Source organism: Aptenodytes forsteri, unplaced genomic scaffold (assembly GCF_000699145.1).
Source record: "Aptenodytes forsteri isolate BGI_AS27 unplaced genomic scaffold, ASM69914v1 Scaffold7, whole genome shotgun sequence".
NCBI lineage: Eukaryota > Metazoa > Chordata > Aves > Sphenisciformes > Spheniscidae > Aptenodytes > Aptenodytes forsteri.
Genome location: NW_008795919.1, coordinates 3,425,116 through 3,446,796, shown reverse-complemented (window position 1 = coordinate 3,446,796; position 21,681 = coordinate 3,425,116). Strand labels below are relative to the sequence as shown.

The 21,681-nt window shown below is 53.4% G+C and overlaps 1 protein-coding gene across 1 annotated transcript in view; it reads right to left on the bottom strand.

Annotated features, from left to right (window-relative positions):
• MACF1 (microtubule-actin crosslinking factor 1) overlaps positions 1-21,681 on the bottom strand; it is a 109,586-nt gene that overhangs the window by 3,296 nt on the left and 84,609 nt on the right. Inside the window, exons 68-95 of the mRNA XM_019473540.1 lie at positions 21,576-21,584; positions 20,222-20,453; positions 19,272-19,498; positions 18,152-18,274; positions 17,957-18,058; positions 17,425-17,526; positions 17,144-17,317; positions 16,882-17,037; positions 16,525-16,722; positions 16,032-16,160; positions 15,538-15,711; positions 14,572-14,727; positions 14,227-14,433; positions 13,975-14,094; positions 13,576-13,745; positions 13,245-13,404; positions 12,346-12,540; positions 11,516-11,644; positions 11,292-11,435; positions 10,966-11,154; positions 10,499-10,616; positions 9,793-9,956; positions 8,200-8,362; positions 7,886-8,040; positions 7,556-7,630; positions 6,750-6,767; positions 4,203-4,320; positions 543-754 (exon numbers count right to left, since the gene is read on the bottom strand). Coding sequence (XP_019329085.1) covers positions 543-754; positions 4,203-4,320; positions 6,750-6,767; positions 7,556-7,630; positions 7,886-8,040; positions 8,200-8,362; positions 9,793-9,956; positions 10,499-10,616; positions 10,966-11,154; positions 11,292-11,435; positions 11,516-11,644; positions 12,346-12,540; positions 13,245-13,404; positions 13,576-13,745; positions 13,975-14,094; positions 14,227-14,433; positions 14,572-14,727; positions 15,538-15,711; positions 16,032-16,160; positions 16,525-16,722; positions 16,882-17,037; positions 17,144-17,317; positions 17,425-17,526; positions 17,957-18,058; positions 18,152-18,274; positions 19,272-19,498; positions 20,222-20,453; positions 21,576-21,584 — 4,119 coding nt within the window. The remainder of the gene's footprint in view (positions 1-542; positions 755-4,202; positions 4,321-6,749; positions 6,768-7,555; positions 7,631-7,885; positions 8,041-8,199; positions 8,363-9,792; positions 9,957-10,498; positions 10,617-10,965; positions 11,155-11,291; positions 11,436-11,515; positions 11,645-12,345; positions 12,541-13,244; positions 13,405-13,575; positions 13,746-13,974; positions 14,095-14,226; positions 14,434-14,571; positions 14,728-15,537; positions 15,712-16,031; positions 16,161-16,524; positions 16,723-16,881; positions 17,038-17,143; positions 17,318-17,424; positions 17,527-17,956; positions 18,059-18,151; positions 18,275-19,271; positions 19,499-20,221; positions 20,454-21,575; positions 21,585-21,681) is intronic.

Genomic DNA, 21,681 nt, shown 5'->3' with positions numbered 1-21,681 from the left:
AATGAGTGAAAAAAAAAAAAGGAACGGAAAAGTATCTGGAATAGGGGGAAACGGCACTAAAATGAAACGAGAACCAAACAGGAAATATATAAATTAAAATAAAGGGAAAAAACCCAAACAGATGATGAAATAAAACATGTGTGGGCAGACGATGTGGTGGGAAAGGAGAGACGATGGGCGATGGCTTCTTCCTGTGTGCCGGCCGGACACCACGGCTGCGGCACAGCCCTGCCTCGGGGACCAGGAGCCCTCGGCTGCACGGCGAGAGCCAGGGAGCCTTCTGCAGAGCCGTGAGCGCCCAGCTTGGGCTGAAAACCTGTCCTGCACCATCCCACCCCACCCATCCCGCGTGGACAGCAGGGTTCTTCCTGCGGACGCCATGAACATCCTTCCAGAGACCTCAGCAACCATCGAGCCCCTGATCCCCAACCTTCCTCCTCCTCTGTACACCTCCTGCATCTCCTCATCTCACCAGGATGGGTTTGGAGGCCACCAGTTTCTAAAGGAGAGGAAAGAGGAAGGCTTCACGCGCAAAACCCCACCTTGGCTCCGCTGGCCGGAGTTGCGGGAGAGGATGGCATGGAGGCGCAGCTGTGGTTGCTCTGGCTGGCGCTGGAACTGGATCGCGTCGGGGAGGCTGCCCGGGAGGATGGTTTTGATCTTCGGCCTCGCGATCGGAACGGTGTCATTCCCTGGGAGGCTCCCTCCGGCAAGATGAATTTCTCTCGGAGTTCAAGGTTGGTCCGTCCTCGTGCTGGAAAGGGACAAAGGAGAGGAGACCTGAGGCTCACGTGAACCCGACATCGTTACCGGGGCTCAGGAGGCTCCGGGGGTCAGAGCACGCGTCCTTGCGATGTCTCCCAAAGCCCATCTCCGAGGGCGAGCGGATGGCAGCGAGACCGTCCCAGCTCTCTTGCTCTGCCCTAACCACCTCCTGCCATGGATCAGCTCTTTGGGAAACTCTCCGATTAAAAGCTGCCTGAGACCCATGAATTCAATCTGGATGCTCTGTTATTCTCTAGTGTCTCGGGGAAAGCAATCCTGATGGCCTTTAAACACAGCGTGTTACAACAGCGGCCGATGTAATCTTTAAAGTGGCTTAAACATAGTGAGAGCAGCTTTGAAGGGTTGCGATTCTGCTCTCTCACAGCTCCGGGCAGCTCTTCACCAATTTTTGGTGAGAGGTGAGAGAGAAGTGACCACCACCCATTAAAAGCCAAGTTTAAAATCTTCATCCAAATGCCCCAAAGAACTGGAGGGTCGACAAGCGAGGGGCAACCAAGCAGGGAGAAGGTCTGTGGACTTCAGCTCCTGGGCCAGCTGACACGCGCCAAGGTATATTTCATGCTCACGGTGTTCGAACAGAGAGCAAGGGCGTGCACCGAGCCTTACGGGACACGGGAGCGATTTTAGAGTTGATGCATTATGGACCAGAAAGCCAAAGAAGCAATTGCAGAAGGAAAGCACCACACTGAGATAACCAAGGGATGGAAATAACCTTGATGTCAGTGCTCTAAAACTTCTGCTGCAAAGCCTGAACGGGGGAGGCCGGAGGAGCAGGAAAACCCTGAAGGTTCCCCAAAGCAAGTGGCACACGCTGTAAATCATCCTGCTTTCAGCAACAGCCTCTAGACAGGAGGAGCAAGGAACGGTTAGGCAGCAGCTTGAAGAAGACATATCCGAAGCAATTAACATCTCAGAGACCCCAGTGAGACAAGGACATATGGAGTACAGACCTAAGCTCTCCAGAATATGCAGCCTTGATGCACCTCATTCCCGGCCATCCCACTTGCTAATCATTGAATCATGGAATAGTTTGGGTTGGAAGGGACCTCTAAAGGTCACCTAGTCCAACCCCCCTGCCGTGGGCAGGGACATCTTCAGCTAGACCAGGTTGCTCAGAGCCCCGTCCAACCTGACCTGGAATGGTTCCAGGGATGGGGAATCCACCACCTCTCTGGGCAACCTGGGCCAGTGCTTCACCACCCTCAGCATCAAAAATTTCTTCCTTATATCTAGTCTGAATCTACCCTCTTTTAATTTAAAACCATTCCCCCTTGTCCTGTTGCAACAGGCCCTGCTGAAAAGTTTGCCGCCATCTTTTTTATCAGCCCCCTTTAAGTACTGACAGGCTGCAATAAGGTCTCCCCGGAGCCTTCTCTTCTCTAGGCTGAACAACCCCAACTCTCTCAGCCTTTCCTCATAGCAGAGCTGTTCCATCCCCCTGATCATTTTCGTGGCCCTCCTCTGGACCCGCTCCAACAGGTCCGTGTCTTTCTTATGCTGAGGACCCCAGAGCTGGACGCAGTGCTGCAGGTGGGGTCTCACCAGAGCAGAGCAGAGGGGCAGAATCCCCTCCCTCGCCCTGCTGGCCACGCTGCTTTGGATGCAGCCCAGGATACGACTTGCCTTCTGGGCTGCAAGCGCATGTTGCCGGCTCATGTCCAGCTCTTCACCCACCAGCGCCCCCAAGTCCTTCTCGGCAGGGCTGCTCTCCATCCCTTCATCCCCCAGCCTGTGTTGATACCGGGGGTTGCCCCAACCCAGGTGCAGGACCTTGCACTTGGCCTTGTTAAACCTCATGAGGTTCACACAGGCCCACTTCTCCAGCTTGTCCAGGTCCCTCTGGATGGCATCCCGTCCCTCTGGCGTGTCGACCGCACCACTCAGCTTGGTGTCATCTGCCAACTTGCTGAGGGTGCACTCGATCCCACTGTCCATGTCGTCGATGAAGATATTAAACAGTACTGGTCCCAGTACGGACCCCTGCGGGACACCACTTGTCACCGATCTCCATCTGGACATTGAACCGTTGACCACTACCCTCTGGATGCGACCAACCAACCAACCAATTCCTCATCCACCGAAGTGGATCCTCCTCTGTCCCCGGTCACAGCTCTTGGCCGGTCGCAGCAGAGCGTCGCTTCCAGCCCAACAGCTCTGACCACGATAAAACCTCAAGACTGAAGATTTTGGAACGGAGGCAACCCCGCTCTGTGTGCTCACAGTACGTGACCCTGGGTCTGCATTATCCCAACCATCCCTTCCAAATGTGCCCCACCAAACCAGCTCCAGCAAGCGCTGCTCAGCCCTAAAAACCCAAGATCAAGGTGGTTCTTCCCTTCTAATGTGCTGCTGTGTTTTCCTTGAGCTCAGTTCTTCTAGGAGCTTCTTGCACTTGAATTTTCCTGCGTTAATGCTGAACTGAAACATCTTTTTTGTTTCACCGCCGGGCTGGTCAATCCCTAGGACACACCTGTGCAAGGCGACGCTTATCGACACGCTTACTGCAGGACGCGGTGCTCAAAGAAATCCAACCCAGCCCTGAACAGCCCCATGGACGACGATGCCTAAATGCAGCCCTTTTACAACTCAAATCTGGCACGTGGCAATCCAGAAAAAAGAAGGGCCACGTTTCCACCCTCACGGGCAGAGCTGGGGGAAGAAAGGTAATTTTAAGGCACTAGGGGAAGAGCCAGCACCGTCAGCAGCTCTCGCTGCAAACAGGTATTTAAGTTGCACAGTCCTGCACAGCTCAGGGTTTCCAAATTAGTTCCTTATGCCGCTGCTCTAAAGACAACAAATGAACTGAGAAAACTTGTATTAGAAATGCATCAGAGAAAAATCAAGTAGTTCAAAGTCACAGGAGAAACGTCTCCTCATTCACTAGGACCAGCCTAGACCGTCAGTGCCCCGTGGCCACAGCCCAGCGTGGCAGTACCACGGGTTCACAGATCCTGGGCCAGAGCATCTTCTCCCCAGAGTGTCTCAGACCAGGATTTTACCATCTCCTGGCTTTGAACCTTTTGAATTCTTTCAGGTCACCTTTATGAAGTTTACTCCATCATCCACAGAGCCACACGTATGCACCGACCGCCTCAAAGGGAAGCCGAGACCCCCAGCATGGCAATGCAGCTCTGCTCGCTGGGGTCTTAAAAACAAGAAACACAACCCTTCCTTCTCCTCCTCCCAAGACACCTGGCTAAACGCTGCGAGATTTGCTGCGGTATCGCCAAATCTCGTGATTTTAAGTTCTACGGTTTGCTTTGGACCCCTTTTCTCCAGCTCCCGCCTGTTACTTGGATAACCCAGACCCGCTCCTCTGGTACATCTGGCCATTCACAGTCACAGCAGACAAGTGCTCAAACTCCCCTTACTGGGCGAGAAGACCCCAGTTGTATAAACCCCAGGAACTGCCTTACCTCTGCAAGGATCATTCTTCACTAAAAATTCATCCAGGGCCATCCATCCTCCACCGACACGAACCATGACCGTGCTCCGCAGGATACGGACCAGCCGCAGCTGCTGGGAATCGCCGAACTGTGGAGCCAAGAAACAGTTCAGACACGGGGGACACAACAAGGGACACTCGGCTCCTTCCCACAGCAGGCTGCACCAAATGCTTTTATTGATCTATTGAGTACTTTTAAGGTTTCTCCAGATAGGTTCTTCTGGCAGAAGTGCGGGCTAGTACCAATTTACAGGAGTTTTTCTGCTGTTTTAAGGTGATGAAACTATCCAAATCCTTTAGTTTTAACGCTGGAAAGAGAGAATTTTTTTAGAGCAGCAAATGAGAATTTGGAATTTGGTCTTCAGATGGGTTCTCTCAGCCAGAATTGTAGTTTTTCCTTTTATTATGATGGAAATAGAGGCTGGCAATGCAATGGCCCTCCTCGTGCAGCCCACGTGGAAAAGAGCCGGCTGATTCAGATCACTGAGTGCCGGTGAATCAGCGAGGCAAGCAGCGCGGCGTCACCGCTGAGCGAGAAACCTCTTATCATCAAGTCTGAAGTCCAGGGATTTCACCGAACCTCAGACTTGACCCCACCAGCCAGAAAGCCCCCGCCGCAGAGATCGCCCAGTGAGGATGTTTCGGTGAGTGCAGAGTGATGGGAATCCAAGGCAGGGATCCCGCAGCAATGTTGATTAGTGATTGCAATGTTCATTAGTGAGTTTAAACACCTGCAATTTCAAACAAGTGCACCCTGAATCAGAAGCACGTGTCTGTTTTTCAAAGGTCCCTAAATCTCCCGGATAGCCAAGCCCAGGCTCCTGGTTACCCTCCGCACGGGGCAGGCGGCAGAGCCGGTGCGGGGCACCGGGAGCCTTGCTCGGATGTAGCAGCTCTGCATCCAGGTCTACAGAGCACCTGCTGTGATGAGAAGATAGAGGAACCAGCCTCTGAAAGCAAGACCTTCTTCAGAATGATTAAAGAAAGAAAGAAAAAAAAAAAGTAGCAACATTTTCCCTGGGTGGATGAGAACGCAAACCCCAAGAGATTAAATGAAAACGGAGAGTGCGAAGCCACACCGAGATGGGTCATGGCAGGCAGAGGGGCAGGAGGTAACAGCATCTCCGACCCTCCTTCCCGCGAGGACATGGGACCCTGGACCGTGTGCTGCCCCCTGCTCGGCGGGTCTACCAAAAAATGTTCGTCCCAGGTCCGCGGTGAAAGCGTCCCACGTCCCAGTGCCGCGGTGAAAGTAGCTGCCGCAGCCGCGCTCGGCACGGCCGTGGTGCCCGCGGGCAGGGAGGAGGGCGGGGGAGCTGCCTTCCCTCTCTCCAGGCTCAATGTCAGGTGTCCTTCAAGAGCTAGTTCTGTACCAGGGAAAACCAGGGACAAGTCAATTCTCAGTTCCACTGCCACATTTACATTATTTTTCAGTTGCTGTTGAAAATTTGTCTATAATCACTGTCTAAATGAAAGCCAGAGCTTTCTTGGACCCGTCCGCTTTGGACATCCAAGTTTGTTTCTTTTTGGGCGTATTTTTGGCAGGGCACCATCATTTCACATGAAAAAATAGGCTTTTCTGTTTGAGCGGGGGCAGCGGGCACATCGTAACGACACATGATGCTCCAGTCCCGTTAAAAGAAGAGCTCTGGCCCCCGACCCGGCTGGCACTCACGCACGCTGCACCGCTCATCTCGGGTCACGACAGTAACGGGGATACATGCAGGTTTTGTGAACCTTGCTCCAGTTAGGAGTTACTCAGTGGGTGTAGCAGGGATGAGGGTTTAGTTACCGTCGCCTACGGGATTAAAGGGGTGGACTCGGCATTCTCATTCCACAGTGACTGTGATCCAAACCCACCAGAGCCTGGTACAGCCCTCGTGCAGGTGTTGTACCCCCCGTGATTTCATCCGGGCTGGCCGTTCCCCGAAGGAGGGCAGTCCCGGGCACGAGCCCATCAGTATCTCAGTGCTCCCCGCCGAAGGGTGCCGTGATTTGCCACCGGTTACCATCAACACCCCCAACGTATCCGAGAAAGGAGCCACGGAGAGAAAAATCTCTCCATTTTTGTCAAATCCTGCTTTTTCCATTGAATTTTTCCCTTTTTTCTGCCCAATGCAGTCTTTTTTTCGGGTGGCCCTCCCAGCTCAGGCACTCCTCTGTACCAGGCTCTGCTGAGCAGCGCTCACAGATCACATCTTCCCACAGCAACAAAGGACAGAGCAGCATCACGGACACACAAAGCTACGTTTGTTTAAAAAAAACAAACAAAAAATCCTGCTTTTTCCATTGAATTTTTCCCTTTTTTCTGCCCAATGCAGTCTTTTTTTCGGGTGGCCCTCCCAGCTCAGGCACTCCTCTGTACCAGGCTCTGCTGAGCAGCGCTCACAGATCACATCTTCCCACAGCAACAAAGGACAGAGCAGCATCACGGACACACAAAGCTACGTTTGTTTAAAAAAACCAAACAAACAAAAAAAGGAAGAGGTGAGAGACAGCATCGCAAGGCAAACTGTACCTGATTGCCGAGGAAGAACTACGGAGGGAGAAGAGTTGTGGAGGGAGAGGGGATGGGGGGGCGGGGGGAAGGAAAGTCGAGAGGAAGAGGAGGGGAAAGAAAAACAAGAAAAACATTTATGGGATTAACAGTGCAATAATCATGAAAACCGTTAACTGCAGGTAGTTAGAAATCCGTGGGGTTTATGCTATTTGGGTGTAAGGTAGAAGCTCGGGGAGCCTGGGGCCGGTGCAGCTGGGGGAGGGCAGCGCTGCGGCTCGGCTCCTCCCGGCCGGAGCATCAGCCCCAAAAACAGCAGGCAGGAAAGCGGGCAGCTCTGCTGCCAGCTCGTTTCACCAGTTCACCTCGGTGAACGATTTGAAACATAAACAGCCAGCCCGTTACAAAGAGATTCTTTAAGGAAATTATTCTCCTTCTTCAGGAGCGAGCTAAGAAAAACACAGGCGTAAGGTACACTCATCCACGAAGAAAACTTCAAGGGCGGCTGCCGGCGGAGTGAATGCAGCATTTCACGGGGCCGGCGGGCCGGCTGCCCCAGAACAGGGCCACTTTTATGCTCTCCCGATTCGGGGAACGCCCTGGGGCCGAGGACAGTGCTGGGCAAACACGGCTCAGCCACCTCCGCCGGGAGCCAGCGTGCCAGTGGACGAGGTCTCCGCATGGACGAGGTCTCCGTCTCGCCCTGGGGAGCCCAGGGGGGTCCCCCCGAGCCAGGCTGGGCACCCTGTCAGTGACCCGCCCCCCCAGGTGGGAAGGGGGAGCAGGATTTGTGCTGCCGGGGCAGCATTCGGCCCCCTCTGCCTTACCCGGTATTTGTTCTCGCCGATCTGCTCCACTTGAAATCTCTTGGCACACTTGCACTGGGCCACTTGCCTGGTGACCTGCCATCACCAACAAGAGAGGTAAGGGACCAGGATTTTGGGAGTCTCCCCCAATACAAGGCACTGCTTGGATAACACACAGCCCTGAGGAGCCTTTCCTTCAAAAACATGGTAGGTACTGGTGGTACCAGCCAACTATTTTAGCTCAGCACCACCGCAATCCTTTCTTTTTTCCTCCTTTTTGTCTTCCCCACTGCCAGCCCGCAGCCCGAACCACCCCACACCTCCGAGCACCCCTCTCTTTTGGTGCTTTACCTCATCTTCGATCTTGTCGGCATCAGTGGTGGGGCGGTAGGCATCCTTGTTGGGATGGAGAGCAGCCACGAACTCATAGTAATCGATGTAGCCATCACCGTCACGGTCAAAGATGTCGGCCACCGCAGTCATCTCCAGCTTCGTGGTGGGGAATTCTGGAAGGAAAGAGAAATGTGCAACCGATGCAGGGACCTCACTCATGAGAGCCGGGGATGTCGGAGCACAGTCTGCATCTCGGTCCTCGAGCAGGGACAACCTCTCCTCACACCGAGGTGGCCATTTTCCGAGCTCGTTTCAGACAGGCAGGGACTTACTGGAGGCCAGGATGCCATCGATAAACTCCTGCCGGGTGATCTTCCCATCTTGGTCTTTGTCGATGCGCCGGAAGAAGTCCATGACACGGGATTTCTTGTGGTTCATCCAGCGCATATACTTCTTCCGCCAGACATCGAAGTCGAAGTTTGCAAACTCCTTCAACTGGAAGGAAACCCGTGAGAGTCAGCGGGGGAAATCCCCGAAGGAGCAGCACCCCCGGCTCTACAGCACCCTAAACCACCAGCCTTCAGGTGAGCCTGTGCCTGAGCTCCCAGCGCTCACTGCCCGCCCTCCCAGGAAGGTTTATCTGGGTTTATCCAGATGACCCCCCCCCGTTAACAAGGGGGCTGCTCAAATCGACTTCCCAGAACAGAAGGACACACAGCGTAGCCGACAGCCACCACGTGGACCGCGCGTCACAGAACCATCGACACGGGATGCAGCATCCCCCCACGGTGGTATACGTACAACATAGGCAGAGATATCAGCTACTTGCACACAGACACCCCACACCCCCCCCCCCCCCCCCCCCCCGTCTCTGCTCGGGCATTTGGGGATGCTTCCTCACCCGGATTTCGCCTAACGACTCGCCAGGCTCTGCCCGGGGAGGAATACCCCTTGCTGGCACCATGTAGGGCAGGTCTCCCCTCTCCCTTTCCCTCCAAGCAGCCAAGAAGGGATTTCTTGCTCGTCTTCCAGGTAAGAGAGCGGCTGGGGCACATCTCAGCTCTGCAAACCCTGGCCCTGCCAGCCTCTGACGAGCCACTCGCCCTCCAATTTAAACTAACACCCTTTTTAACGCCCCCCCAAAGGACTCCCACGACCCCACCAGCTAAAGCAGCTCACAGCGAGGTAATGCAACGGTTTTTAGCACTTTTTTTTGTGTTTTGTTTCCTCTAAACATTCTCGGCGTTAAAAGCAACAAAGAAAAAACATTAATACGTATAAACTGAACTGACCTACAGCAAAAGCAACAAAAAACAAAAACCACTCACTTCTGGGCATAGCTGCTTTGTTAAGCATAAATAAAAACAAAAATTACATTAGATGTTTGGAAAAGATATAGACAGTAATTGTTAAACTAATTACTAGGAGTAAAGCAGGCCTGGCTGTCATTACCTCTACAGATACTGACTGCAGGGGCACAAAGCAGTTCATTAATGTGCAGTTAATTACAGAAGGTAGTTTTCAGCCTTAGTATTTTAGAAGTTATTTTTCTCTTTTTCTTTTGGCATTTTCAGAAAGGCAGCAGCAACTGCCTGCAAGAACTGGGCAATTCAAGAGGCAGCACTAATTTAAAATGCTTCTCACACCTCTCCGGCAAGCAACCCCCGGCCCTGGCTGTCATTACCTCTACAGATACTGACTGCAGGGGCACAAAGCAGTTCATTAATGTGCAGTTAATTACAGAAGGGAAGGTAGTTTTCAGCCTTATTAGAAGTTATTTTTCTCTTTTTCTTTTGGCATTTTCAGAAAGGCAGCAGCAACTGCCTGCAAGAACTGGGCAATTCAAGAGGCAGCACTAATTTAAAATGCTTCTCGCACCTCTCCGGCAAGCAACCCCCCCCCCCAGCCCAGCCGGTGGCTCTTACCTCCTCCAGTCTGTCCAGGGCATCGTTGAGCTTCCGCTGCCGCTCCAGCGCCAGCAGCCAGACCTGCTGCCAGCGGGCCGAGAGCTGGTTAATCCGGGGGTTCTTTGTTTCTGACTGGGAGATAATGGGCATGCTGGGGGGGGCGGCCTGACTCAAGGATTTTCCTGGAAAAAGGGAGAAAAGGAATTGTTTGAGGTGGCGTTGATGGGTTCAGCAAGTCTGAGCGGTCCAGGGAAGAGCAGCAATGAAATAAGTTTTATTTTTCAAACAGAAAACCTCCCACAGCCTCGCTGGCTGCTCTCCGAAGGGACACAGTGTCCCCAGGTAGGAGGATGGGGTGACGGATGGCTCTACGCCCAACCCCCCGCCCCGGCGCTCCCTTTGCACTCGGGAATTCACAACAGGCTCTGGCTTCAAGAAACAACATAAAAAAAGACCCCAAAACCTCATCACAAAGCAACTGCAGAGAGAAAGAGAAAAGCAGTGACAGCACGAGCTTCCCCAGGCGCAGCACACCCCAGCACGGGCGTTTTGGCAAATGCCACCTGGATTTTCCCCTCCTGACAAGTTTCAACCACCTTCCTGGCGGCTGTCAATGCAGGATGCCTTGTTAATTGATAATCAAAGTTAATTAGTTTCCTATGCATTTCATTTCCTCCCCTCATAGCACGTTTCACTGAAAGCTGCCTATCGAGCGGAGACATACTGTTGCTGCGGGACTTCTCGATGAAAGGCCCGTGGGGGGGCTCAGTAGCTTTCCTCTTGTACGTCTTCGTGACCCGGTCCACGTCTGGCTGCTTCCGTGTCATCTCCTCCATAAAGGACTGTCAAAATACAAAAGGGACAAGAAAACCTTTGCAGTTTCAAGATGTTTTTCGGTCTCCTGTCGCTCCAGATCCTCGCTGGGACATGCCAAGCCCATAGAGGAGATGTGAGCGTTAAGCACCGGCGATGGGGGCTTGTGGTCAAGCTATTGCACAAGCGCTGGTTTGGATCCGCAGACGCTGGAGTTCATCCCCTGGGCTGGCTTTGCTCCCAGGTGACAGCTCCGGTTGGGTCACATGCTGTTTTAATAGGGACTTCCAAAAGAGGTCCGTGCCTCCTCCATGGAGGGGCAGGAACCCTGCCCCTGCCCCTCTCCCGAGTGCCCGCCGTGTTTGGCACTGGGCTCACCTGGTGTTCGGAGATGAGGGCTTTGACCTGATCAATATTTTGTGGCATGGGCTCCTGGTCCCGCTGGATCAGGGTTGTCTCAGCCCACTGGATCCAAGCCAGGAGCTCCTCCAGAAGCTCTGCATTCGCCACCAGCTCGGAAAGCGCAGACTCCAGTCTCTGCTGGTGCTGCTTCGCCCACGTGAGAACCTGTTGGAAACACAGAGACGACCGTCAGCCCAGCGTGGGAAACCCGGGGCAGGAACCAACACCACATGGCCATCCCTGGTGGTGGTGTCCACCACCACCTCTCACCATCAGCCTGGAACAAAGCCTGGTGGACTCACCTCCTCGAACCTGGCTCGGATGATGGTGATCCAGTGTTTGATCGTGGTGATGCAGTCGGGATGGCAGGCGGCCAGGATGACCTCCCCCATGCCCACTGCTGCGTTCACGTCCACTCTCTTCTCCTCCACTTTCTTCATGAACTCCTGAAAGGCCCAAAGGAATTATTTTGCAATATTCTCCCCCATAAATTTTGCTCGGGTTGCGTTTCAGAGCTCCCCACTACCTTGTGCGCGTCAATGAGGGACTGCAACGCCTCGGCGTCGTCGGGAAGCGCTCCCCGAAAGCGCAGGGACTGCTCTGCCTCCGAGAGCCACTCCAGCAGCATGTGCACGGCTGTCCTGAACTCCTCTGCCTGTGGCGACAAAAGCACAGGCGTTAGCCCTCCTCCTCCCAAAACGGGCCACTCAACTCACTGCTGAGACCTGGAGAGACAAAGGGCTGAAAGGGACTTTAAAAACAAATAAAAAACGTGGGGGAAAAAAGCCCTGTCTGTTGGCCTGGGTTTGTGCAGCACCAGCAGCCGGGTCCCACGGCAGCCGGGCACCTCCCTCCCCTCGGCATCAGCCGCACTGAAGAACTAAATGTTTTTAAAAACAGCACAACTACCTGTACTCTGACCAATTTGGCACCTGGGTAGTTTATTCTGTAAATTGCCTACTTGACGTAAAAACTACTTAAGAGCCTTCGACCTTTTTTTTTTTAGCTCCAGTCTAGGTCTCTCTCTTGCACTGGACACTAGCAAACACCAGCCCGGACAGTCTCTGATCACCGCTCTATTCCTGCCGTGCACATCGGCGAGATCTTTTCATCCTCCCTTTTCAAATCAGCCTTTATCGGCTCTTCTTTAGGGAAAAGAGTAAGTAAATAACTGACACCAACCCACTCCTCTGCAGTCCTCACTGGTAACCGCTGCAGGGCTGGGGTGTCCTGCTTGGCCAGGAGATCAGCCCCTGGGCAAAACCTCTTCTCTGAGGTTTGGGTTTGTGTACAGCACAAACCTGTAGCCCCAGCAAAGCTCTCCGAGACCGCTTCCACCCCTAGCCTTCTGCTCACCTGCTTCAAGGCCTGTTCCAGACGGGTTTGTTTGGACACGGACAGCTTGCACACCGTGTCCCACCGGTTGCTCAGCTCCTGCAGCTGCACCTTCACCCAGGTCGTGTCGTCCCGGCTGTTCTCGATGAGCTCTCGGCCAGAGCGCTTGAGCACCTGGACCGTCCCCGTGCGCTTCCCCAGCTCCTTCTGGAAGACCTGGAGGGAGAGAGGGCAGAAGCCGGGCGGGCCCAGTCAGTCCCAGCGGGTTGTTTCACGTGGGGAATAAAACAGGGGGCACATCCGAAATAGTTTGTACCGTGGGTTTTGCACCCACGTTAGGGATCCGCCACAACCCGGCGTGATGGGAGGGCAGGCAGGTAGGGAGCTAGACAGCGCAGGCAGCTCCTGAGCACGTTTCAGTGTAGGCGCACGTGGGCAGGAGCCCCAACTTTCCACCCGGGCAGAAGCAGTCGTGACCTGGAGCAGGTGAGCCCTAGCCCGGGAGCTCCGGCTGCAACGCAACGGCCGCCTTGAACGGAAGCCCAAGCCGCGTCTGGTGATTTCAACGCGTGACCTAATCCCAACCCAGGAGCGCCAGTCTCTAAGACACCCTGGAGAGAACTGCCAAGACCAAAGTTTATAGAGGATTATAAATTCGGCCACCTTTTCAAAACTAAACCCTCAACAGATCTGACTGATAGCATCTCAGAAGAACAGAGCTCCGGCTCCTGTAACCTACGTAAAAGTTTCTTCCTACTTGTTCACCCTGTTTTTGCCCTCCTTGTCCACCACAGCAAAGCAAAGCAGCGAGACACGCAGCTCTGCAGCGAGGCACCAACTCTGGCTCCTCTGTTCTTTGGCTCTTGGGGAAGACAAGCCCTACTCATGTCCCAGAGAAGAGCTGGAAAAGGTGCTCTCACCTTGTGAGCATCCATCAGGTTCATGACCAGATCCAGATCACCATGGACAGGCTGGTCTTCAGCTAACTGGGGTTCCACCTTGTAGAGCCAGTCCACCAAGGCCTGCAACGCATCCATGAACTGGCCAGAGAACAAGAGGGCTTCTTCCAGCTTGTGCTGCCTGAAAAACAAAACATCCCTGTCAACTTCCACGAACAAACTCCCCTCCTTTTGTCATGTCCCAGTGACCTCCTCCAACCACCCCATGAAATCGCTTCCCCTCCTCTGCTCTCCACTTTGATGAGTCCTCGGCAAACAAGTGCTGTTGGTACAACGTTGGGGCTGGACTTACCTTTCCACAGATTTGCCGCACACTGTGTCCCACTTATCCCGGACTTCTCCCAGCAAATTGTCCAGCTTTTGAGTGTCATCTGGAAGCAAGGCTTTTTCTTTGAGGGCTCTGCCCGTCCTGATGGTGGTGTCGTAGACAGGTTGCTTCCCCCCCAGCGTCTTCTGGAACTCCTGGGAACCGGAGAGAAAACAAAACTGTTTCAGAAAGCCTGGCCTTGGGTTTCTGAAGATACACGGTGCTTGTGAAGATCCCCAGCTGAACATTTTCCATGGCAGTGGTAAGTGTGGATGTGCCTTTCCCCTGGCCTGATGGCAGAGGAGATGCTGCCCTGCTCCCCGTCCCGACAAAGCACCCTTCCACCCAGCGTCCAGCACCAGTCCCTCTTTGGCAAAGCTCTACCTTGTGTTTGGAGAGCTGGAGCTTGATTTTGTCGGGATCATTGGAAATTTCCAGCTCCGAGTCCAGGTGATTCTCTGCGTCCTCCAGCCAATCAATCAGTTTCTTCCAAGCTTCGTGGAACTGCAAAGAAACAGGGAGCAAGTCTGAAACTTAACGGTGCTGGGTCCCCAGTCCCCTTCTGGCCTTGAGACCTCCTGTTCCTCAAGGTTGGCCATACTCCAGGGTCTGTCACACCCTTCCTGGGTTTCTCACCTGCTTGGCTCGCTTCCTGGCATCATCAAGAGCCCGTCCCCGCTCCACCGAGCGCTGGACAACCTTCTCCCAGCGGGACTGGACGCTCACCAGCAGGTTCTTGATCAACACCACATCCTGCTTTTGACTGAGAAACTTCAGCTGGTTCCCGGTTTGATCCAGCTCGATGATGCGATCCCGATGAGCGTTCACCTCGTTGGCGAATACCTGCGAACGGCAAAGATGTCCTCTTACCTGTAAGGGAGCTGGACGTGCCTGAGAGCAGCCCGTGGGCGCAGGGGAGATGAGGTGCCACCCTTGCTCCCTCCATCCCAGGGAGCCGTTGGGTGCTCACGGTGCCGGTACCTTGTGCTCGTCGATCTGGGCCAGCACAGAGTTGAGGATGAGGCTGGCCGGGGGCGCAATGTTCAGGCTCTGCTCGGCCAACGTGAGCCAGTTGATGAAGTCCTGGAGGGAGTTCTGGAAGTCCGTGGCCAGGGCCAGCGCCTCCTCCAGCTTCGCCTGCCGCAGCGGGGAGGAAGAAAGGGAGGGGGGGGAAAAAAAAAACCCACACAACACGGGAGGGTGAGAGCTCACGATCTGCAGTTTCGCGGACAGAGGCAGCCTTTGTGTCCCTGCCGAAACGTCCCTCTAACAGGAACCTCATCGCCTCGGCCCGGGAACGCGACTTGTTTACCAAGGGGAGGAGGTTTCAGTGAAAGCCACCGCTTTCTTTCAAAACAAGAATCGCCCCTGAAAGGGGAGACCTTCATCGGCACACGAGCAGCTGCGTCACCCTCAGCTTCCTGAGAAAGGGATTGCCATAGGGAGAGCGGCTCGGTAAATGAGGTGGATGGTATTTTGATGGTAACAGCTGCAGCACTGCAAATTTATTCTGGGCTGAGGCCACCGCGTCCCTTGTTTTATCTCATCACCGGCCAAAAGCCTAGGATGGAGTCAGCTCAGAGGAGGATTTGGCCTGCTGTCTCGCAGAGGACCAACAAAGCCTGCCTTTCAGCTGTGGGAGGTTTCTTCCCACCTCTCCTCTAAATTAACCCAAAACGCAATTTTACTCTCATTTTCTGTGCCATTTAACCAACTCTGACGACTATCTAGAAAAACAAATAACAGCTTGATGCTCAGACAGCACCATCTGAAAGACAAACCCAACCTGTGCGACCAAGAGAGAGCTCGTCTTAAAAAAAAAACCAAACCAACCCAGCCCTGACCCGCTCCATCCCTCCCGGGAAAGCAGAGCAGCAAAGCAGGGAGCAAGTGCTGTCAGACCAGCTCACGGGGCAAGGGTGGACAGCATCCCTCCACCAACACTACCTTTCTCTCCTCCATCTTGGTGCTGACCAGACACCACTTCTGCTCCAGCAGCGCTACGCTCTGCTCCGTCTTTGAGCCAGAGCCCGAGTCATCGCGGTTCAGCAGCATCAGTCGCCCCTTGGCCAGCAGCTGACTGTAGACGTCCTCCTTGGCTTTGAGCTGGCTGTACAGCTCCTGCAAGGGAGGCATCGCCGAAGCGTTAGACAAAGGAAGAGCTCAGAGAGGGGCCACGGCTTGCTGCAACTCAGGGTGATGAGAAAATTAGGTTCAGGGCAGGCAGCAAAGTGACAGCCGTGCGTCACTTTGAGCAGAGAAAGGTGGTTAAAGCACCGTGATGCTTGTCCCAGGCATCGAGTGCAAAGTTATCTGCAAGAAGAGACCAGAGAAGCACTCTTCTTCCCATCAGATACAGAGGGGAGAAGTTTTGATGCTGATATTTGACAGACAGGAGCTTGCTGAATTAAAAGCATTAAAAATCTCTCCTAAGAAATTACCATGTGGGCATTGAGTTGTTCCCGGGCAGTTTCTGGCAGACCCCCTGTGGGTTTTGATGCCGACAATTGGCTCTCCATCCTCGTTAGCCACAGGAGGAAGTCTTCAATCTCACCATGGAAACCCTGGGCCTGTTCGGGAACATATAATCGGCCATGGATCAGATGACATCAGCCACCATTGATCATGCGCCAGGGTTAACGCTGTGTTTGCTTCAAAACTAGGTAAAGAGGCAGAGCTGGATGCACCAGCGCATTAAGGAAGGTTATACATTGTGCCTCCTTAACCACGCGGGTCTGCCTGGTCCCTGCCGTGCTTCTGGGCAGGCACCGGACCGCTCCAGGACTAAGAGTTAAATGGAAAACTTGCATAAAAAAATCCCAGTGTGTCTCTCTAACTCCTCCCCCCTTCATTTCTCCCCAAAAACAAAGGGGGAAGCGGACCCTCAGCAGCTCTCTGAGGCACAGGGGGGTACCCGCGACGCATCTCCCCGACCTGCTGGAGCGTGGACTGCAGCTGCTGCTCCCGCTCCTCCGTCTTCTGCAGCACCGACTCCCAGCACGAGTTCAGCTTCTCCAGGCGTTTTCGCAGGCTGCTCGCGTCGTCCCCTGCGCTCGACTCCAGGAGCTCGTTGCCCGCTTTGTTCACCGTCTCCACGGTCGCTTGGTGGGCCAGGACGTCGTTCTTCAGCACCTACATGAGACGAGGTGGGCAAACGTTGGGACGCCTCTCTAAAACACCCTGTTAATTCCTGCATGCTCTCATGGACTCAAACCAACTCAAACCCTGCATGAGAAATAAAATCCTGCAACGGGAAGAGACTAAAAACGGACCTGGAGTGGGAATACTCACGTGGTGCTTTGCGAGTTCAACCTCGATGATTTTTGGGTCTCCATTGATGGGTTTTTGCGCGTCGAGCAGCTCCTCGGTGTGGGTCAGCCAGGCCATCAGCTCCGCCAATGCGTGCTGGAACTGGCCGAGTGCCAGGAGGGCGGCTTCTAACTTATGCTGGGCAAGGACAGGGAAGGAAAGGGAAAGTTTAAGTCGGGAAGGAAGGGGAGCATCCCAGCGAGTTTCAATCCCGCACTTGCAAGAGCCCAGATCTTCTCTCTACCTGTCTGTGAGCAATTTTCTCGCCCAAATTCTCCCAGAGATGTTTCAGCTCTGTCAGTGGTTCCTTTATGATGTCTCTGTCTGTCTCATCTGTAGCTTTTTTTAGCATCAGTTCACCTTGGTGATTAAGCTTTTCCATCTCAATCTGTTGCTGGTAAACCTCCATTTTAAACTCCTGCCAAAACAAGCAGGACAAAAACCAGAACAAAATGAATCATTGAGTGCGAGCTCTACGATGCAAAGCAAGCACCGGAGAGAACTGGTCCCACTCCACCCGCGTACCTTCATCTCGTTCATTTGCTCCTTAACCGTGTTGAGGTCAGTGCCGACAGGAGACATGTTGCAGAGTTTGATCACGGCGTTATCCAGCCAGTCAAACATGGCCTGAAAGGAGAGCAGACACCGTTAGCAAAGGGAATGGCAAAGCGTGCTCCCCCCGCAGCTGGTCGGGGAAACCACCCCGCAACCGTGAAACTTGTCTTTCGGGGCAGAGACGCCTGCTTGGCCAGCACACTCTTTTGCAAGCTCTTTCCTCCCCTCTCCTGCTTCCAACAGAAGGACCTGACGGCAGCCAGGCTCATCCTGCTGCTTCGTGCAGAAATGAAGAGACATTTGGGAAGACAAACCCAGTCAAATGTCTGCTCTTCCTTGGAGGTGGCTGTTGAGCTCAGGCTGTAACAAAGGCTGCAAACACTCACCCAGGAGACATCTCCCTGCTTTGCATTAGTGCAAATCCCGGTACAACTCCAGGGAGAGAACTCGCAGTGGTGTTCCCAAGGTCTACCCACCCCACACAAACAGCCCTGCCTCTTACTTGAAGCGTATCTTGGTATTGCACAGCTGACTGCATGGCTTCTTCAAGCTTTTCAAGCCTCTCCTTCCACGTTTTGTTTAGATTTTCCCACGCGTTGTTCATCTGCGGAACACAAGATTGCCCACAAAATTCGTTAGGCTCTCCCACTTGCTGCTACCTGATTTTATCTGAAGGAGAGGCTGCTGGTTTTCCTACCTCATCAATGCTCTTTTTCACTTCTGGTTTCTCGGTTTCGCCACAGGCAAAAATTAAATCAGTTCCAAGGAGTCGGATGAACTCCAGCTCTTCATGCAAGCCATCCGTCTCCTCTTTAATAGTCTGCATATAACACAGTGACAAAATAAAAATATTATTAAACGCGGTTCCAAAATTGCCCCATGAGCAGGAAGGCTAAAGAACGGAGAGTCCTTCCCGCTCCGGTGTCCTCACCCTGGCCGACAGCCTGACGCCAGACCCCAGGACTAGGTTACACAGCGAGCAGATGGCTGTCCTGCTCGCCAGCACTGCCACCACCAACCTGGTCTGCTCCCACCTCTGGCCACCGCGGCAATGCTGCTGCGTGCAGAGGTTGGGGGAACTAAAATAAGAACATCTGTGTTTAGCTTGACGTGTGCCTGAACTGCCTGGCTGAAGACGTTGTTTACAAGAGATGTGCTGTTTACAGGAGTATTTTGTCAATATAGAAATTAGTTTTTGAGACTCCAAAGTTGCAAACCGAAGTCAGAATGGTTATAAAAGGGAAATAGCAAGGACAAACTTAGCAAAGCATAAAGAAACATCCCTGTTCCCCAAGGTGCAAGTCAAGTCAAATCCACCTGAAGTGGATTTCACCACTTACTTGAAACAACCAAACACCACCACACAAATCCAAGCCCATCCAGCTTTACAATTATCTCCAGTCCGACCAAAATCTAAATATACACTTCCCACGCTAGACAGCACTCAGATGCCTTCGACTCAGACTGGGAGCAGAACCATGCAAACTTCCACATCACTCAAAACAAGTGGGCACACAACTCTGACCACACGCTTGATAAGCTTCCCAAAACAGTAGCAGATAAAGTGATTTAAGCATCATTTCCCTGTCTGGAACAGGGGGCGGCGGTGGTGGGGAGGGATATGTGAAATACACTTCTGTTTTTTTCCTTGCAGTTCCAAATTGCAATGGAAATAACATTTCGTAATCCGACTGCCTGCCTACAAAACTGTTTTACAGCCACTTCTGGCCATGCTCATATCTACGATCTACCCCAATTTAGCTTAGAAGCTGGGTGCAGACAAGTTCCATACAGGGGTACAGTCCCATGGTCCTCACCTCTGCCGCTTCCACCTGCTGCTTGATGATGGAGGGGTCAATGCCTGGGCTCTCCAGGTCGTGAACGATGTCCTGCGTGTCTTTGATGGTAGTCAGGAGGGCTGCCATGTCGTACCAGAACTTCTCTGCAAGCTCCAGGACATCAAGGAACTTCATTTCACGTTCCTCCGCCCGAGCTTTGATGTCTTCCCAGAAGAAGACCATCTGATCCAACTTATCCTGGATAACTGAGGAAGGGAATGAAAACATTCAGTGAAGAAGGACACCTTTCTACAACTCAAAAGCATTTTGCAAACACTTTCCACTTAGAAATAGCCAACAGAATGTTCAAATAGGGATTAAAGATGACCAGGACTATCAGAGCATTAACTCAGAGATACTGAGGGACATGAGAAACTCCAGCTTGCAGAAATAAAGCCTTTATTTAAGCGCAGGCAAGCTCGGGGCAAATTTGCCCACACGCTCTCCTCCAAGGAACCTCTGTTCTGGCCACCTCTAGCGTGAAGTCTACGCTCACTCAGTCCATGAGCTGGCTGTTGAGCTGCCAAGAAAGGCACCAATTAGTGCCAATCGCGTTGACAGGTCTTTTTGTGCTGGGGATGTTCCTTCCCGCCATTAGATGCTGAATCGACACCAACAAATCATTTCACAGGGGCCACCAACGGTTGCCACAAGAGACCAGCTCAGGGTGACCAGCTCAGACCTCTGCCTGAGCAGCCACAAATACTTCTTTCTCCTTTGGCTGATACCACCCTGTCTGCTCCAGATGGAAGCAGGCACCAGATATCTGCATGCAGAGGACTCATCCTTCCTCCTAAGGCCAGCAGACCCTCTGAAATACACCCCTGGGACATCAAAATCTCCCCCATGGTGATGGAGCCATGGTTTGGGTAGGAGAAGCTGGGCAGTGCTACCAGCCCAGCCAGCACCTTCTGTTAAATCCACCCCACCTTTCGCTGCCAGGTCCTTGTCCGTTCCCTGCGATCGCCCGATCAGCTCTTCCCCGCGGCGTTTCAGAGCCTCGAAGGAGGGCTGCAGCTTCTCCAGCTCCACCGTGGCGTTTTTGTTCTCGCTGATGCACTCCCGGATCTTATCGACCTCGGCAGGGATGAGGGGTGGCATGCGCAGGCGGGAGGAGAGGGTCTCCAGCGTCTCCAGCATGGGCTCGATCTTATCGTGGAACTGGAGAGGAGCAAGTCCATTAGGGCAGGCAAGATGAGATTAAGCAACGCTGCATCGCTCCCCTGCGTGTGCAACAGCCCTCAGCGCTGCACCCAGCGGCCTCTCGGAGAGGACAGACATTGCCTGCAACAGCAATGAAACCTGCAGCCTCCTGTTCACGCCTGCCTCTGCTTTCCTCTGCTGCCAACAGCCCCAGGCTGCACCAGCCCAAACCATACATCAGCCATACAGACGCACAGAGCCGGCACAGGCAACTGCGAACCCAACACGGCAGCGATTTGTCACCGGATTCAACCCTACAAAATTCACATTTTTGACCGCTGTCCCACTTCTTGCAGACGGGCAGCGTGGCAAGAGAAAACCCAATGCCATTTGTTTGAGCATCCACGCAAAGATGCTGCTGGAAAAGTGCCCGTGCTTGGTGCTGACGGAAATCTCCGCTCGGTGCAACGCCAGCGAGAAAACCACCCCGGCAGGGTCAGCGGGAGGTGGCGGAAGGCCTCATCCCGCGGGGTGGTGTGGGGCTGCCACAGAGCTGGGGCTTCAAGAAAAGCAGAACCAGAAAGCCAAGAGTGAGAGAGGAAGGGGGTCTAGCAGGTTTATTATTATTATTATTTTTTTTTTTTTAAAAGAAAAGTCAACTTTGGCCTTTAAGATCCCAAACCATCTCTGCTGGTGAGAAGGACAGCTCTGCACTCTGGCTGCTAGCTCAGGTCCCTCTCTGCAGGACACCAGCGTTGGCGTTCGCCAAGTCCCAGGCTCTAACAGCAGAGAGGAGAGGGGCTCTCGGTCCAAAGCTGATCAGGAGCACGCTGGCTCAGCCAACAAGCAGGAGCAAACCAGCAAGTCCAGCTAGAGCGGAAAGCTCCACGCATCGGTGTAAACCGCTCTGAAAGCAAAACCTCTGCTTTGCAGGAAGCGTTCCCAGCGGAAGCTGGCCGCGGCTGAGACCAGGCGGCAGTGCAACGAAAGCCGTCTCAGAAACGTGATTGCAGGCCCCCGGAGTTAATTATTAAGCACGTTCTGCTGAGCTGCGCACGGACCAGAAATAAAAGTCCGGGTGTAAAATAGAATCAGCCCAAAGAAAGAGTGTAAATGAACATCTGTGGCGGTGGGGCTTACCTCCGTAATCTGCAATGGTGGGGCGCAGTCAACACAAGAATGAAATGGGACCATGTGGGGAGGACGGGCACAGGCAGCAACACACACAGATAACACATTCCACAAC